The sequence below is a fragment of the Cucurbita moschata genome, unplaced genomic scaffold, assembly GCF_002738365.1.
Source record: "Cucurbita moschata cultivar Rifu unplaced genomic scaffold, Cmos_1.0 Cmo_Scf00029, whole genome shotgun sequence".
NCBI classification, from domain to species: Eukaryota; Viridiplantae; Streptophyta; class Magnoliopsida; order Cucurbitales; family Cucurbitaceae; genus Cucurbita; species Cucurbita moschata.
The window spans coordinates 1595414-1614656 of NW_019268545.1; the positions used below are offsets into that span (position 1 = coordinate 1595414).

At 39.3% G+C, this 19243-nt stretch overlaps 1 protein-coding gene across 1 annotated transcript; it reads left to right on the plus strand.

Moving 5' to 3' along the window:
* Positions 1–10607, plus strand: LOC111463974 (UDP-glycosyltransferase 74F2-like). The gene is made up of 2 exons (XM_023108014.1): positions 1–635; positions 10475–10607. The coding sequence occupies exons 1-2, from the start codon at positions 1–3 to the stop codon at positions 10605–10607; spliced, it is 768 nt and encodes a 255-aa protein (XP_022963782.1).
* Positions 10608–19243: the final 8636 nt, after the last annotated feature.

Genomic DNA, 19243 nt, shown 5'->3' on the forward strand with positions numbered 1-19243 from the left:
ATGGCGGACGGTGAGGGCAAAACCGGCAACAATGGGAAAAAAGTTAATCTTCTGGTGGTTACATACCCAGCTCAAGGTCACATAAATCCCCTTTTACAATTCTCCAAACGTCTCCATCACAAGGGCGCCGCCGTGACCTTCGTCGTCACCAAATTCCTTTTCAATAACCAACCCAACTCCGACCACCCTCCGCCGTTCTCCGTCGAGACCATCTCCGACGGCCACGACGCCGGCGGATTTCCCTCCGCCGTCTCCATCTCCGACTACCACGACCGCTTCAAGCATGACGGGTCACAGACTCTCCGGGATCTGATACGGCGGAAGGAGGACGCCGGCCGCCGCATCGACGCCGTGGTGTACGACGGAGTTATGCCGTGGGTTTCGGATGTGGGGAAGGAATTCGGGCTGAGGACGGTGGCGTATTTCACACAGTCTTGCGCTGTGAATAACATTTATTACCATGTTTACAGGGGAGAAATTAAGGTGCCGGTGGTGGCGGAGGAGGAGATTCGGATCGCCGGAATGCCGCCGCTGACGACGGCGGATATGCCGTCGTTTATCCAGGTTGTGAACCCATATCCGGGATTCTCCGATGTGGTGATTAATCAGTTTGGAAACGTGGAGGAAGCCGATTGGTTAGTCTGCAATAGTTTCTACGAACTAGAACACCAGGTTTGTCTACTAAAACTCCTAACTAACACACTTCTCCATGTAGCCAACATTATCCATTTTGACCTATTACTTATCACTTGCGTATCACTGGTCAAAGTCCATCGCTAGCAAATATTATCCATTTTGACCTGTTACGAATCATGGGTCAAAGTTCATCGCTAGCAGATATTATCCGTTTTGACTTGCTACATATCACTTATGTATCATTGTTCAAAGCCCATCGCTAGCCGATATTATCTGTTTTGACCTATTACGTATCATTGGTCAAAGTCCATCGCTAGCCGATATTATTCGTTTTGACCTGTTACGTATCGTTAGTGAAAGTCAATCGCTAGCAGATATTATTCGTTTTAACCTGTTACGTATCATGGTCAGGCTCACGATTTGATATTATCTGTTTTAGCCTGTTACGTATCGCTGGTCAAAGTCCATCGCTAGAAGATATTATCAATTTTGACCTGTTACGCATCACTGTCAGTCTCACGATTTGATATCATCGACACCTTCTCTTTCAATCTTCATCTCTCCCAAATTTTCCATATATTCGGCGGAGATCGAGTTTTCCATAAATTTCAAAGAACTTATTTTTGCGTAGAGCCAAAGGACGAGTTCCACTCACCTCAAGTTCAAGTTCAAGTCTAAGTTTCACCGGCCTATCTATACACCGTCCTATATTGGCATTCATTCTATCAATGGACATTTCTTTATTGGCTTCACTATAAAGAGGATCACTGAAAGACACGTTTAGATTGTCACTGGTCGAGAGCCCAAAATCTAAAAATCTCTATAAATAGAGGAGTTCTCCTTTATTTTCAATGTTAAAAAATAGAAGAATCCATGTCCTTTGGTTCTCGAGATGCTATAAAGTCCAGTTTTGAAGACCAAAATCTCGGCTATGAATATCGGTTTTGAAGACCTTGACAACAAGCTAAAAGATTCAATCTCGAGAACCAGCACTCCCATCATCATCCAGATAAAATATATATACTAGAGAAATTCAGTACCAAGTCGAGAATATATTTCTTTTATTTGCATTTGAGATGAACTAAGAACACATTGTTTTGTGGGGCACGATTTCAGGTTCTAGAAGGGATCAAGAATAAATTGACCTATTTCTTGCGTGTACCCATTGAAGTTTTTTGGGTTGGATTGAATTTTTGAAAATTCGAAAATTCAGGTTGGTCTTTAAGTTAACTTTTTTTTTTTAATCGGGTCAACTTGTTTTTTTTATCGGGTCAACGCAATCAACCCAAAAGTAGGGTTACAATTTTTTTTCTCGGGTCAACCAAATCAACCCAAAAATAGGGTGTAACCGATGTTAATGATGCTCTGTGACTTGTGAATATTTGATATTTGAATTTTACGAGACTTTAGTTACTACCATAACTTGACAACCCAACAAAAAAAATAGAGAGTTGGGTTGAGTTGTGAACTTTATTCGGGTTGCTTGAGTCACCAACCCAACCAACCCGAAATTTCAGGTGGGTTGAGTGGTGACTCGAATGACCTGAATAGGGTTCACAATGCAACCTTACTCAAACTCTCTGTTTTCGAGTTGAGTTGGGTTGAAACGTTGGGTTGTTTATTTTTTAATTATTTAAAAAACTACACTTATCCACATTCTATGATACATTAATAACTAAAATTTTATAGAACTCAAATATAAAACATTCCCAAGTCACAAAGCATCACTAATATATATTACAAACGATATAATATCGTGAGATGGTGCTCAGTGGTTCTGAATCGATATGACTATGATATGTTATGTATGTATTATGATATGTGAACGATATGATAATTCTTATGTTATGATGTGTTCAATGATATGTGTGTGATATGATACGAAAATGATGTAATAAACGTAATGTAATGATATTAATAAGATATGATTGATATAACGATAGGGTTCGGTTATGTATAGAAAATGATATGATTATGATAGATTGATAGAACGATATGGTTAGAATACGTTCCTATAACAGCATGACTAGGATACCTCCCTGTAACAGTATGACTAGGATACATTCATGAAACAATACGGTTAGGATGCGTTCCCGTAAAGGTAAGGCTAGGATACGTTCATGACACGATATGATTTATGATACGTTGGGAGACGATATGACTAAGAAGATATGGTCATGATAAATTGATAAAACGATACGATAAAGTTATATAGAGAAAACACTCTGGTTATGATAAATTGATAAAATGATGCTATAAGATTATGTATAGAAAAATGTTATGATTATGATAAATTGATAAAACGATACAACAATGTTATGTATCGTAAAGAATATGATTATGATGGATAAATCTTCCGCTGGCCAACTACTCGTGCCACCACTGTACTCTTCGAGAAAATCAACCACCATCTTGGAAAGGCATTCGTCGACCGAGTATTCGCTTTCGCTGCCGGAGCTCGACGGCGGATACGGACGCTGGTCACCACTTCCGATGAGCCGTTGAAGAGCCGACATTATTATTGTATTTTTGATTCGGCTAATATTATATATAGAAGAAGATTTGGTTTGGTCGGAGGAATAATTTAAGGAATATGTCGGAATGGACTGAATTTTTGAAGGAAGGAATTGAAAATGGAATATTCTTTATTTTTATAAAGAGAGGATATACTAATGGGATAGCATCTAATTCAATCATTTAAATAAATTAAATTACGGGTTTAGTTTCGGAACGGTTTGGGTTTATATAAATTTGGTTAAATTCTATCGAGTTTTTAAAAAATCGAAAAATTTAGTTTGGTTTGTAAACTCGAACTTTTTTGGTCAGATCAATCTAAGTAACCCGAAAATAAGGTTCATAATCGGTATTTAAGATTATTATGAAAATTAAGAATATTTGACGTTTTAAACATATAATAGTGATGTTTTGTGACTAAATGTTTGATATTTGAGTTTTATAAAATTTTATTATTAATGTAACGTGTGAATAAGTATAATTTTTTAAATAATGAAAAAACAAACAATCCAACGTTCCAACCCAACTCAACTCCACTCGAAAATAAAGGCTTTGGGTAAGGTTGGGCTGTGAGCCTTATTCAGGTCATTCACGTCACCAACTCAATCAACCTGAAATTTCAGGTTGGGTTGATGACTCGAGCAACCCGAATAGAGTTCACAACCTAACTCTCTATTTTTGAGTTGAGTTTTCACGTTACTTTTTTTTTAAATTATTTAAAAAAAAAAACTTTACTTATCTACTTGCAGTAGTAACTAAAATCTAATAAAATTTAAATATCAAACATTCACAAGTCACAATATTAAACTTCTTAATAATCTTAAAAGTAAGATATCGTTGAGCTATTACCCAATTTTTTGAGTTGATTGGGTTGGCCCGACAAAAAATGTCAACCTGTAGACCGACCTCAATTTTCGAATTTCAAAAAATTCAACCGAACCGAACCGAACCCAACCCAATCCAAAAAACTTCAATTGATACACGCAGGAAATAGGCCAATTCGACTTCATGTGCAAGAATTCTTTTGTTAAAGGTTGTTCGAGGTTGTTCCTTCGTGTCCTACTACTTGCGTATGCCATAGAGTATCTCTTTCCTTCTTTTGGTATGCTCATATTGGTGACGTTATTGTTACTTTAATCAAGAAAGTTGTAGAATTACCATTGCTTAGCTTTCAATTTGCCTTTGACCATCAAATGAAATGTGAATAACCCGTCCTTCAAGTGCAAAAGCAGAAGGAAGCTTGATTAAGTAGTCTTAGGTAAGTTGTCCCGTTCTCTTGTCATATAAACACCTCTGATCCTATTTTTTTTTTTTTTTAAATTTTGAAATAATATTTTATTTGTAATAAATAATATTAATAATTCACACCAACAAAATTGGTTGAACTTATCCATTTTTAGATCTCCAAATTTAACTATTTACTAAATTTAGGAATTTTGTCTTAAATTTATCATTTTAAAAAACATATAAATAGGGAAAGAAATGGAAAAAAAATACAAATCATCCGCAGCTCATAAAAAATAAATAAATAAAATAAAATTTCTTTTCAGAAATTTCGATGAAGTTGTGGATGATATGCTTAGTTTTGATTAGCATGGTTGTGATGGCCCGAGCAGATGACAATGAGAGTAAACCCATTGACTTTTTGAATTGCAATCAACCAAATCCTCCTCCGGCTTGCCTTAAAATAACAAATAAGAGATTTCCGAGCCCTCCCCTAACGGATGACCGTGGTTGCAACGCAATTACCCGTTGTCGTGGAGGAATTGGATCGGGTAGTCCACCACCGCACATTTGATTACTTTTTTGCCAATCGTGTAATGGCAAAACTAATGGTAATTGTATTTATGTATATGCTCGATTCTATTACTTAATAATTATATACCTCATTATCATGAGTTTCACCTCGTTATTTGGTATTTTTTAGTTTTTTTTATTTTACATTTTAAAAAAATATTAAAATTTTTAAAAAATCTATGAATGATAAATGAAAATTTTTATCAAAGAAATGATTGGAAATAAAAGGTACCAAGAAAATGAAATTTTTGAAAATTAAAAAAAGGAAAAAGTGTATTTAAAAAGGAAAAGTGTATTAAAAAAAACATAATGATAATTTACTTTAATTTTTTTCTTTAATATTAGAAAATTTTGATTTGGGTTAAAAAGAGAAAAAAATTACTATAAAAATAATAACTTGTTCGTAACTCTATAATCTAATTCCCTGTTTTCCAATGCAATTATCTGTCTTTATCCTCACGGAAGTTACTACCATTACCCTCCAAGCAAACAATAGCAGCGAGATTCAAAAAAGGAAAAGGAGGTAGGTTTGGGTTCGAACTAAACTCCCTCCCTCTTTCCTCTTTTCTTGAATTAGTAGTGGAACGTATATCTCAAAAGTTAATGTGCAATTTGAATGAGATAGATTATGAAAAATAAATAACATTTAAGTTCATGAACATGTTTAAGATCCTAAATAGATTTGAATTGAATTAACTACGGACGGGTATGTTATTGATGATATCTTCCTTGACATTTTCTAGGGAGGTTTATGCATCACATCGTCCAAATTTTATTACTTTCATATACCATGACATGATCATATCATAATGTAGCTTATCATGACATAATATATTTTGTTATGGTGTAACATAACATGACATACCTTCGACATGACATAACAGTTAGAATATCATTACACATAACTTACACCTAACATTATACAACATATCATACTTATGATATCATAATATAACATCACATAACATAAAGTCATATATCCTAATATAATATTCAAGCATAGGACACATGTAGGGGCCACCATACCATAGCATAATATTTAAGCATATGACACATGTAGGAACAACATATAAATAAAAAAAGTTAATAAAATAAAATAAAATAAAAATAAAACAAAATTAGTTCATTAATTAAGGAGAGAAAGAGAAAGTTAATAAAATAAAATAAAATAAAAATAAAACAAAATTAGTTCATTAATTAAGGAGAGAAAGAGAGAGAGAGCAGTTGTCTCTTTTTTTCGTCTCTAAGAGAGACCATACCATAGCATAATATTTAAGCATATGACACATGTAGGAACAACATATAAATAAAAAAAAGAGACCATACCATAGCATAATATTTAAGCATATGACACATGTAGGAACAACATATAAATAAAAAAAAGTTAATTAAATAAAATAAAATAAAAATAAAACAAAATAAGTTCATTAATTAAGGAGAGAAAAAGAGAGAGAGAGAGAGCAGTTGTCTCTTTTTTTCGTCCCTACGAGAGACTTTGAGAGAGAGAGAGAGAGCGGTTTCGTCTCTCTCTGAGAGAGAGAGAGCAGTTTCGTCTCCCTCTGAGAGAGAGAGAGCAGTTTCGTCTCCCTTTGAGAGAGAGAGAGCGACTTTGACTCCCTTTGAGAGAGAGAGAGCGACTTTGACTCCCTTTGAGAGAGAGAGAGCGACTTTGACTCCCTTTGAGAGAGAGAGAGCGACTTTGACTCCCTTTGAGAGAGAGAGAGAGCGACTTTGACTCCCTTTGAGAGAGAGAGAGAGCGACTTTGACTCCCTTTGAGAGAGAAAGAGAGAGAGAGAGCGGTTTCGTCTCTGTTGAGAGAGTGAGAGAGAGCGGTTTCGTCTCTGTTGAGAGAGTGAGAGAGAGCGGTTTTGTCTCCCTTTGAGAGAGAGAGAGAGAGAGCGGTTTCGTCTTATTTTGAGAGAGAGAGAGAGTGGTTTTATCTCCGTTGAGAGAGTGAGAGAGCGGTTTTGAATCCCTTTGTGAGAGAGCAATTTCATCTCCCTTTGAGAGAGAGCAATTTCATCTCCCTTTGAGAGAGAGTGGTTTCGTCTCCCTTTGGGACAGAGAGGTTTCGTCTCACTTTGATAAAGAGAGAGCGGTTTTGTCTCCCTCTGAGAGAGAGAGGTTTCATCTCCCATTGAGAGAGAGAGAGAGGGAGGGCAGTTTCGTCACCCTTCGAGAAAGAGAGAGCGATTTTGTCTCCCTTTGAGAGAGAGAGAGAGCATTTTCATCTCCCTTTAAGAGAGAGTGGTTTCCTCCCCCTTTGAGAGGGAGAGAGAAAGAGCAGTTTTGTCTCCCTTTGAGAGAGAGAGAGAGTAGTTTCATCTGCCTTCGGGAGAGAGAGAGAGCAGTTTCATCTCCCTTTGAGAGAGAGTGGTCTCGTCTCCCTTTGAGACAGATAGGTTCCGTCTCACTTTGATAGAGAGAGAGCGGTTTCGTCTCCCTTTGAGAGGGAGAGAGAGGAAGCGGTTTCGTCTCCCATTGAGAGAGAGTGATTTCGTCTCTCATTGAGAGAGAGAGAGAGAGAGGGAGGGCGATTTCGTCACCCTTCGAGAAAAAGAGAGTGATTTTGGTCTCCCTTTGAGAGAGAGAGAGAGCATTTTCGTCTCCCTTCAAGAGAGAGATAAAGTAGTTTCATCTCCCTTTGAGAGAGAGTGGTTTCGTCTCCCTTTGAGAGAGAGAGAGAGAGTGCGGTTTCGTCTCCATTCGAAAGAGAGAGAGATGTTTCGTCTCCTTTGAGAGAGAGAGAGCAGTTTTGTCTGCCTTTGAGAGAGAGAGAGAGTGGTTTCGTCTACTTTTGAGAGAGAGAGAGAGCTGCTTCGTCGCTCTTTGAGATTGAGAGGAAGAGGTTTCGTCTCCCTTTGAAAGAGGGATAGAGCTGTTTCGTCTCCCTCAGAGAGAGAGAATGGTTTCGTCTCCATTTGAGAGAGAGAGAGCGGTTTCGTCTAACTTTGAGAGACTGAGAGAGCGGTTTCGTCTTTCTTTGAGAGAGAGAGAGAGCGGTTTCGTCTACCTCTGAGAGACAGAGAGAGCGGTTTTGTCTCCCTTTAAGAGAGAGAGGTTCTATCTCCCTTTGAGAGAGAGAGAGGGAGATCAGTTTGTCTCCCTTTGAAAGAGAGAGAATTTGTCTCCCTTTGAGAGGGAGAAAGAGAGAGTGGTTTCGTCTCGCTTTGAGAGAGAGAGAGAGTGTGTCGTCTCCCTTTGAGAGAGAGGGTGCAGTTTCGTCTCCCTTCGAAAGAGGAAGAGAGGTTTCGTGTCTCTTTGAGAGAGAGAGAGAGCGGTTTCGTCTCCCATTGAGAAAAAGAGAGAGAGAGCAGTTCGTCTGCCTTCGAGAGAGAGAGAGAGTGGTTTCGTCTCTCTTTGAGATTGAGAGAGCAATTTTGTCTCCTTTTGAGAGAGAGAGGTTTCATCTCCCTTTGAGAGAGAGAAAGAGGGGCATCATCTCCCTTTGATCGAGAGCGGTTTCATCTCCCTTTGAGAGAGAGAGGTTTCGTCTCCCTTTCAGAGAGAAAGAGAGAGAGAGAGTGGTTTCGTCTCCCTTTCCTTTGAGAGAAGGGGTTTCGTCTCCCTTTGAGAGAGAGAGAGAGCGATTTCGTCTCCCTTTCATCGAGAGTGGTTTCGTCTCACTTTGAGAGAGAGAAAGAGCGGTATCGTCAACCTTTGATCGAGAGCGGTTTCATCTCCCTTTGAAAGAGAGAGGTTTCGTCTTCCTTTGAGAGAGGGTGGTTTCGTCTCCCTTTGAGAGAAAGGGGTTTCGTCTGCCTTTGATAGAGAGCGGTTTCATCTCCATTTGATAGAGAGAGAGAGTAGTTAGGTCTCCCTTTGAGAGAGAGAGCAGTTTCGTCTCCCTTTGAAGGAGATAGAAAGAGAGTGGTTTCGTCTCCTTTTGAGAAAGAGAGCGATTTCGTCTCCCTTTGAGAGAGAGAGAGCGTGTTCATCTCGCTTTGAGAGAGAGAGAGAGAGCGTTTTCGTCTACCTTTGAGAGAGTGAGAGAGCGGTTTCGTCTCCCTTTGAGAAATAGTGGTTTCGTCTCTCTTCGAGAGAGAGCAGTGTTGGATGAAAGTGTCCCACATTGGTAATTTAAGGAATGGTCATGGGTTTATAATCTAAGAATACACTCTCCATTGGTGTGAGGCCTTTTGGGGAAGCGCAAAGCAAAACCATGAGAGCTTATGCTCAAAGTGGACAATATCATATCATTGTGGAGAGTCGTGTTCGTCTAACAAGCGGTTTTTGTCTCATTTTGAGAGAGAGCGGTTTTTGTCTCTCTTTGAGGGAGAGAGGGAGGGGGGGGGGGGGGNAGGGAGGGAGAGAGAGAGCGGTTTCGTCTCCGGTTAAGAGAATGAGATGTTTCGTTTCCCTTTGAGAGAGAGAGAGAGAGCGGTTTCGTCTCACTTTGAGAGTGAGAGAGCGATCTCTCTTTGATCGAGAGCAGTTTGTCTCCTTCTGAGAGAGAGGTTTTGTCTCCCTTTGAGGGAGGGAGGGAGGGAGGGAGAGAGAGAGCGGTTTCGTCTCCGGTTAAGAGAATGAGATGTTTCGTTTCCCTTTGAGAGAGAGAGAGAGCGGTTTCGTCTCACTTTGAGAGTGAGAGAGCGATCTCTCTTTGATCGAGAGCAGTTTGTCTCCTTCTGAGAGAGAGGTTTTGTCTCCCTTTGAGGGAGGGAGGGAGGGAGGGAGAGAGAGAGCGGTTTCGTCTCCGGTTAAGAGAATGAGATGTTTCGTTTCCCTTTGAGAGAGAGAGAGAGCGGTTTCGTCTCACTTTGAGAGTGAGAGAGCGATTTTGTCTCTATTTGAGAGAGAGAATGGTATTGTCTCCCTTTAAGAGGGTTAGATGTTTTGTCTCCCTTCGAGAGAGAGCGCGGTTTCGTCTCCTTTTGAGATAGAGATTTGGTCTCCTTGAGAGTCCTTGAGAGAGAGAGGTTTCGTCTCCTTGAGAGTCCTTGAAAGAGAGAGAGAGAGTGGTTTCGGCTTCTTGAGAGTCCTTGAAAGAGAGAGAGAGCGATTTCGTCTCCTTGAGAGTCCTTGAAAGAGAGAAAGAGAGTGGTTTAGTCTCCTTGAGAGTCCTTGAAAAAGAGAGAGAGAGAGCGGTTTCGTCTCCCTGAGAGTCCTTGAAAGAGAGAGAGATAGAGCGGTTTCATCTCCTTGAGAGAGAGAGCAGTTTCGTCTCCTTGAGAGTCCTTGAAAGAGAGAGATGTCAAAATTAGTGCAATTTATTTTATATGGAATTAGGAAAGTTGTTAAGCCATTTAAGAGGAATAGTTTATTTCACTAGAGTTTTTGTAGGAGCTGTTTTTAGGATTTATTTTTGTTTAAATAAGAGCCCTCCGCTTATTAAAACAAAAGCCACAATAAACCCGTTTATTATTTCAATTGTCCTTGTATTACTATCTTTGAGTAATAATAGTTTCATATTTATTCACACCTTTGAGCGTGAGATATTGTGACAGTTGGTATCAGAGTCAAGTTGGTACGGTTTGATATTATTACTTATTGAGATGAATGGTGGAAGTGCTTCTATCGGTATAGCTATGGAAAAGCTGGTTGGCTTATTGAGATGAATGGTGGAAGTGCTTCTATCGGTATAGCTATGGAAAAGCTGGTTGTTATTGGAAGTTATGCATGGAAGCTTATCTACAAGGGCAAGATTTGTGTTATTTAATTGAAGGCGATGACATAGAAATTCCAGCCGATACTCCACAGAATGTAAAATTACGTCAACAATGGAAGATCAAATGCGGAAAAGCCTTATTTACCTTGCGAACTTTGATTAACAAGAAGTATATTGATCATGTTCGTGATTTAAAGTCACCAAAGCAAGTATGGGATACACTTCAAAAGTTGTTCACTAAGAAAAATACTGCTCGTAATTTCTAGAGAATGAACTAGCTATGGTAACTCAAGGTAATTTTTCTGTTAAAGAATATTTTTTGAAAGTGAAAAATTTGTGTTCTGAAATTTCAGAATTAGATGCTGAAGAACCAGTGAGTGAGGCTCGATTACGGCGTTATCTTATTCGTGGATTATGGAGAGAGTATATGCCCTTTGTTTCCTCTCTCTCTCAAAGGGAGATAAACCGCTCTCTCTCTCTCAAAAGGAGACAAAACTACTCTCTCAATCTCAAAGAGAGACAAAACTACTCTCTCTCTCTCGAAGGCAGACGAAACTGCTCTCTCTCTCTCTTTCTCAAAGGGGGACGAAACTGTTCTCTCTCCCTCTTTCTCAAAAGGAGACGAAACAGCTCTCTCTCTCTCTTTCTCATAGGGAGACGAAACCGCTCTCTCTCTTTCGAAGGGAGATGAAACCTCTCTCCCTCTTTCGAAGGGAGACGAAACTGCACCCTCTCTAAGGGAGACGACGCTCTCTCTCTCTCTCTTAAAGCGGGACGAAACCACTCTCTCTTTCTCCCTCTTAAAGGGAGACAAAATCTCTCTCTCGGGAGACAAACCGCTCTCTCTCTCTCTCTCGGAGGGAGACAGAACCTCTCTTTCTTCAAGGGAGACGAAACCGCTCTCTCTCTCTTAAAGAGAGATGAAACCGCTCTCTCTCTCTTAAAGAGAGACAAAACCGCTCTCTCAGTCTCTCAAGGGTAGACAAAACCGCTTTCTCTCTCTCTCAATGGGAGACGAAACCGATCTCTCTCTATCTCTTAGAGAGAAGAAACCGCTCTCTCTCAAATGGAGATGAACCACTCTCTCTCTCTCTGAGGGAGACAAAACTTCTCTATTCCTTTTTCAAAGGGAGACGAAACTTCTCTATTCCTCTTTCAAAGGGAGACGAAACTTCTCTCTCTCAAAAGGGGATGAAATTGCTTTCTCAATCTTAAAGAGAGACGAAACCTCTCTCTCTCTTTCAAAGTAGACAAAGCCGCTCTCTCTCTCTCTCAAAAGCAGACGAAACCGCTCTCCCTCTCTCTCTCTCTCAAAAGCGGGACGAAACCGCTCTCCCTCTCTCTGTCTCAAAAGCAGACGAAATCACTCTCTCTCTCAAAAGTGGGACGAAACCGCTCTCCCTCTCAAAGCGGGACGAAATCGCTCTCTCTCTCTCTCAAAGGGAGACAAAATTGCTCTCTCTATCTCTTAGAGAGAAGAAACCGCTCTCTCTCAAATGGAGATGAACCACTCTCTCTCTCTGAGGGAGACAAAACTTCTCTATTCCTCTTCCAAAGGGAGACGAAACTTCTCTCTCTCAAAAGGGGATGAAATTGCTTTCTCAATCTTAAAGAGAGACGAAACCTCTCTCTCTCTTTCAAAGTAGACAAAGCCGCTCTCCCTCTCTCTCTCTCAAAAGCAGACGAAACCACTCTCTCTCTCAAAAGCGGGACGAAACCGCTCTCTCTCTCAAAGCGGGACGAAACCGCTCTCCCTCTCTCTCTCTCAAAGGGAGACAAAATTGCTCTCTCTCTCAAAGGGACACAAAATTGCTCTCTCCCTCTCTCTCGGAGACAAAATTGCTCTCTCTCTCTCCCTCTCAAAGGGAGACAAAACAACTCTCTCTCAAAGGGAGATGAAACTACTCTATCTCTCTCTTAAAGGAGACGAAAATGCTCTCTCTCTCTCTCAAAGGGAGACAAAATCGCTCTCTTTTTCTCGAAGAGTGACGAAACCGCCCTCCCTCTCTCTCTCTCTCTCTCTCAATGGGAGACGAAACCACTCCCTCAGAGGGAGACGAAACCGCTCTCTCTATCAAAGTGAGACGAAACCTCTTTGTCTCAAAGGGAGACGAAACCTCTCTCTCTCAAAGGGAGATGAAACTGCTCTCTCTCTTTGAGAAAGACGAAACCGCTCTCTCTCTCTCTAACTCTCTCAACGGAGACAAAACCACTCTCTCTCTCTTTGAGAAAGACGAAACCGCTCTCTCCCTCTCTCACTCTCTCAACGGAGACAAAATCACTCTCTCTCTCTTTCTCTCTCTCAAAATAAGACGAAACCGCTCTATCTCTCTCTCTCAAAATGAGACAAAATTGCTCTCTCTTTCTCTCTCTCAAAATAAGACGAAACCGCTCTATCTCTCTCTCAAAATGAGACAAAATTGCTCTCTCTTTCTCTCTCTCAAAATAAGATAAAACCGCTCTATCTCTCTCTCAAAATGAGACAAAATTGCTCTCTCTTTCTCTCTCTCAAAATAAGACGAAACCGCTCTATCTCTCTCAAAATGAGACAAAATTGCTCTCTCTTTCTCTCCTAAGGAGACGAAACCGCTCTCTCTCTCAATCAAAGGGAGACAAAATTGCTCTCTCTTTCTCTCCTAAGGAGACGAAACCGCTCTCTCTCTCAATCAAAGGGAGACAAAACCGCTCTCTCTCTCAATCAAAGAGAGAGGAAACCGCTCTCTCAAAGAGAGAGGAAACCGCTCTCTCAAAGAGAGAGGAAACCGCTCTCTCAAAGAGAGAGGAAACCGCTCTATCTCTCTCTCAAAATGAGACAAAATTGCTCTCTCTTTCTCTCTCTCAAAATAAGATAAAACTTCTCTCTCTCAAAATAAGATAAAACCGCTCTATCTCTCTCTCAAAATGAGACAAAATTGCTCTCTTTCTCTCTCTCAAAATAAGACGAAACCGCTCTATCTCTCTCTCAAAATAAGACGAAATTGCTCTCTCTTTCTCTCTCTCAAAATAAGATAAAACCGCTCTATCTCTCTCTCTCAAAATGAGACAAAATTGCGAAACCGCTCTATCTCTCTCAAAATGAGACAAAATTGCGAAACCGCTCTATCTCTCTCTCAAAATGAGACAAAATTGCGAAACCGCTCTATCTCTCTCAAAATGAGACAAAATTGCGAAACCGCTCTATCTCTCTCAAAATGAGACAAAACTGCTCTCTCTCAAAATGAGACAAAATTGCGAAACCGCTCTATCTCTCTCAAAATGAGACAAAACTGCTCTCTCTTTCTCTCTTAAGGAGACGAAACCGCTCTCTCTCTCAATCAAAGGGAGACAAAACCACTCTCTCAAAGAGAGAGGAAACCGCTCTATCTCTCTCTCAAAATGAGACAAAACCGCTCTCTCAAAGAGAGACGAAACCGCGCTCTCTCTTACTTGTTAAACGGAAACGAAATCAAAATGAGACAAAATTGTTCTCTCTTTCTCTCTCTCAAAATAAGACGAAACCACTCTATCTCTCTCAAAATAAGACGAAACCACTCTATCTCTCTCAAAATAAGACGAAACCGCTCTCTCTCTCTCAAAATAAGACGAAACCGCTCTCTCTCTCTCAAAATAAGACGAAACCGCTCTCTCTCTCAATCAAAGGGAGACGAAACCGCTCTCTCTCTCAATCAAAGGGAGACAAAACCGCGCTCTCAAAGAGAGAGGAAACCGCGCTCTCTCTCTTTCTCTCTCTCAAAGAGAGACGAAAGAGCGCTCTCTCTTACTTGTTAAACGGAAACGAAATCATTCTTCTAAAAGGGAGTCGAAACCGCCCTCTCTCTCTCAAAGGGAGACGAAACCGCCCTCTCTCTCTCAAAGGGAGACGAAACCGCCCTCTCTCAAACGTAGACGAAACCGCCCTCTTTCTCTCTCGAAGGGAGTCGAAACCGCCCTCTTTCTCTCTCAAAGGGAGTCGAAACCGCCCTCTTTCTCTCTCAAAGGGAGTCGAAACCGCCCTCTCTCAAAGGGAGTCGAAACCGCTCGAAACCGCACTCTCTCAAAGGGAGACGAAACCGCTCGAAACCGCACTCTCTCAAAGGGAGACGAAACCGCTCGAAACCGCACTCTCTCAAAGGGAGACGAAACCGCTCTCTCTCAATCTCTCTCTTAGAAGACAAAAAAGAGCTAGAGACAACTGCTCTCTCTCTTTAATTAATGAAGAGATTTTGTTTTATTTTTATGTTATTAATTTTTTATTTATTTATACGTTGTTCCTACATGTGTCATATGCTTAAATATTATGCTATGACATGATGGCCCCTACATGTGTCGTATGCTTGAATATTATATTAGGATATATGACTTTATGTTATGTGATGTTATATTATGGTATCATAAGTGATATGTTATATGATGTTAGGTGTAAGTTATGTGTAATGATATCCTAACTGTTATGTCATGTCAAAGGTATGTCATGTTATATTACACCATAACAAAATATATTATGTCATGATAAGCTACATTATGATATGATCATGTCATGATATATGAAAGTAATAAAATTTGGACGATGTGATGCATAAACCTCCCTAGAAAATGCCAAGGAAGATATCATCAATAACATACCATTCCGTAGTTAATTCAATTCAAATCTATTTAAATGTTATTTATTTTCAGTATTTTTTTCTCTAAATAATCCATCTCATTCTAATTTCACATGAACTTTTGAGATATACGTTCCACTACTAATTCAAGGAAAGAGGAAAGAGGGAACCCGAACCTACCTCGGTGCAATTCTTTGCTTGAATTTGTTTATAAACAATGTGAGGCTAAAGGTAGTACCTTTTAAGGATAAAGACAGACAGATAATTGCATGGGACAACAGAGAATTAGATTATAGAGTTCAAACAATTTATTTATTTTTAGTATTTTTTTTTCTCTTTTTAACCCAAATCAAAATTTCCTGATATTAAAGAAAGAAATTAAAGTAACTTTGTTTTTTTCCAATATATTTTTTTTTCTTTTTTAAATACATTTTTTTCTTTTTTAATTTTTAAAAATTTCATTTTCTTGGTACCTTTTATTTCCAATAATTTTTTTGACAAAAATTTTCATTTACTCGTTTTACTAAAATTAGATAGTACCTTTTATTTCCAATAATTTTTTTGACAAAAATTTTCATTTACTCGTTTTACTAAAATTAGATAAATAAATTTATTTCCAATAATTTTTTTGACAAAAATTTTCATTTACTCGTTTTACTAAAATTAGATAAATAAATAGTAACAGTATCATTCATAGATTTTTTTAAAATTTCAATATATTTTTTAAAATATAAAATAAAAAAACTAAAAAATACCAGAGGTGAAACTCATGATAATGAGGTATATTATTATTAAGTAATAGAATCGAGCAGATACATAAATACAATTACCATTAGTTTTGCCATTACACGATTGGCAAAAAAGTAATCAAATGTGCGGTGGTGGACTACCCGATCCAATTCCTCCACGACAACGGGTAATTGCGTTGCAACCACGGTCATCCGTTAGGGGAGGGCTCGGAAATCTCTTATTTGTTATTTTAAGGCAAGTCGGAGGAGGATTTGGTTGATTGCAATTCAAAAAGTCAATGGGTTTACTCTCATTGTCATCTGCTCGGGCCATCACAACCATGCTAATCAAAACTAAGCATATCATCCACAACTTCATCGAAATTTCTGAAAAGAAATTTTATTTTATTTATTTATTTTTTATGAGCTGTGGATGATTTGTATTTTTTTTCCATTTCTTTCCCTATTTATATGTTTTTTAAAATGATAAATTTAAGACAAAATTCCTAAATTTAGTAAATAGTTAAATTTAGAGATCTAAAAATGGATAAGTTCAACTAATTTTGTTTGTGTGAATTATTAATATTATTTATTACAAATAAAATATTATTTCAAAATTAAAAAAAAAAAAAATAGGATCAGAGGTGTTTATATGACCAGAGAATTGGACAACCTAAGACTACTTAAACAAGCTCCCTTCTGCCTTTGCACTTGAAGACGGGTTATTCACATTTCATTTGATGGTCAAAGGCAAATTGAAAGCTAAGCAATGGTAATTCTACAACTTTCTTGATTAAAGTAACAATAACGTCACCAACATGAGCATACCGAACGACCTTCAACAAAAGAGTACTTGTACATGAAGTCGAATTGGCCTATTTCCTGTGTATCCGGTTGGGTTGGGTTCGGTTGAATTTTTTGGCATTCGAAAATTGAGGTCGGTCTACAGGTTGACATTTTTTGTCGAGTCAACCCAATCAACCCAAAAGATTGGGTAATAGCTCAACAATATCTTACTTTTAAGATTATTAAGAAGTTTAATATTCATACAAGCAAGCCATAATCGTTCAAAGACCACCCATCGTCACATGCATAACATATCACATCAGACTAAAAGCATACATAGCATACATTCACGTTCACATAACTACGTACTTAAGCACAATAATCTAGCATACGATGTACCATATCATAAACGAGTCATAACGTAAACACTTCATAGTCATATCGTTCTCTAACTTACCATAACGCTATCGTTCTATCAATCTATCACAAACCTATCCCTTTCTACCCATAACCTAACCGTATACTTTCATCAATCTTCCCTATCCATAGCACTCCGGTATGTAACCTAACCTTAACGTTTCATGAACGTATCTTACTTCTATTGTTACATTTCGTTTTGTGCATCCTTCTCGTATCCTATCTCAAACATATCCTCAAGCACATCGTACCATAATTATTATCATACAAACCACATATAATAACATAACATAACATATAGGAAGCATATCGATCCACAGACAATTCAAATAGATTTGAATTGAATTAACTACGGAATGGTATGTTATTGATGATATCTTCCTTGGCATTTTCTAGGGAGGTTTATGCATCACATCGTCCAAATTTTATTACTTTCATATATCATGACATGATCATATCATAATGTAGCTTATCATGACATAATATATTTTGTTATGGTGTAACATAACATGACATACCTTCGATATGACATAATAGTTAGGATATCATTACACATAACTTACGCCTAACATCATATAACATATCATACTTATGATATCATAATATAACATCACGTAACATAAAGTCATATATCCTAATATAATATTCAAGCATACGACACATGTAGGGACCACCATATCATAGCATAATATTTAAGCATATGACACATGTAGGAACAACATATAAATAAATAAAAAAAGTTAATAAAATAAAATAAAATAAAATAAAAATAAAACAAAATCTCTTCATTAATTAAATAGAGAGAGAGCCTTTGTCTATGCCTCTTTTATCTGTAAGAGAGACTTTAAGAGAGAGAGGTTTTGAGCGTAAAAAAAAAGTTAATAAAATAAAACAAAATAAAAATAAATCATTCATTAATGAAAGAGAGAGACAAAATCTCTTCATTAATTAAAGAGAGAGAGCAGTTGTCTCTGCCTCTTTTTTTCCTCTCTCTGTAAGAGAGAGAGCGGTTTCGTCTCCTTTGGAGAGAGAGAGCGGTTCCGTCTCCTTTGGAGAGAGAGAGCGGGGTTTCGGCTCCTTTGGAGAGAGAGAGCGAGCGAGCAGTTTCGTCTCTTTTGGAGAGAGAGCGGTTTCGTCTCCTTTGGAGAGAGAGAGTGGGGTTTCGGCTCCTTTGGAGAGAGAGAGAGAGCGGGGTTTCCGCTCCTTTGGAGAGAGAGAGAGAGTGGTTTCGTCTCCTTTGGAGAGAGAGCGGGGTTTCGTCTCCTTTGGAGAGAGAGAGTGGTTTCGTCTCCTTTGGAGAGAGAGCGGGGTTTCGTCTCCTTTGGAGAGAGAGAGAGAGAGGGGGGAGAGCGGTCTCCCTTTTAAAGAGAGAGAGAGCGGTTTGCTCTCCTTGAGAGAGAGCGAGAGATGTAAGAGAGAGAGCGGGGTTTCGTCTCCTTTGGAGAGAGAGCGGGGTTTCGTCTCCTTTGGAGAGAGAGAGAGAGAGAGCGGGGAGAGCGGTCTCCCTTTTAAAGAGAGAGAGAGCGGTTTGCTCTCCTTGAGAGAGAGCGAGAGATGTAAGAGAGAGAGTCCCTTTTAAAGAGAGAGAGAGCGGTTTGCTCTCCTTGAGAGAGAGCGAGAGATGTAAGAGAGAGAGAGAGCGGTTTCGTCTCCTTTGGAGAGAGAGAGCGGTTTCCACTCCTTTGGAGAGAGAGAGAGAGCGGGGTTTCGTCTCCTTTGGAGAGAGAGAGAGAGATGTAAGAGAGAGAGAGAGTGGTTTCGTCTCCTTTGGAGAGAGAGCGGGGTTTCGTCTCCTTTGGAGAGAGAGAGAGAGAGAGCGGGGAGAGCGGTCTCCCTTTTAAAGAGAGAGAGAGCGGTTTGCTCTCCTTGAGAGAGAGCGAGAGATGTAAGAGAGAGAGCGGGGTTTCGTCTCCTTTGGAGAGAGAGAGAGCGGGGAGAGCGGTCTCCCTTTTAAAGAGAGAGAGAGCGGTTTTCTCTCCTTGAGAGAGAGCTAGAGATGTAAGAGAGAGAGAGAGTGGTTTCGTCTCCTTTGGAGAGAGAGCGGGGTTTCGTCTCCTTGAGAGAGAGCGAGAGATGTAAAAGAGAGAGAGAGTGGTTTCGTCTCTTGAGAGAGAGAGTAGTTTCGTCTCCCTTTGACGTCTCTTGAGAGAGAGAGAGAGTAGTTTCGTCTCCCTTT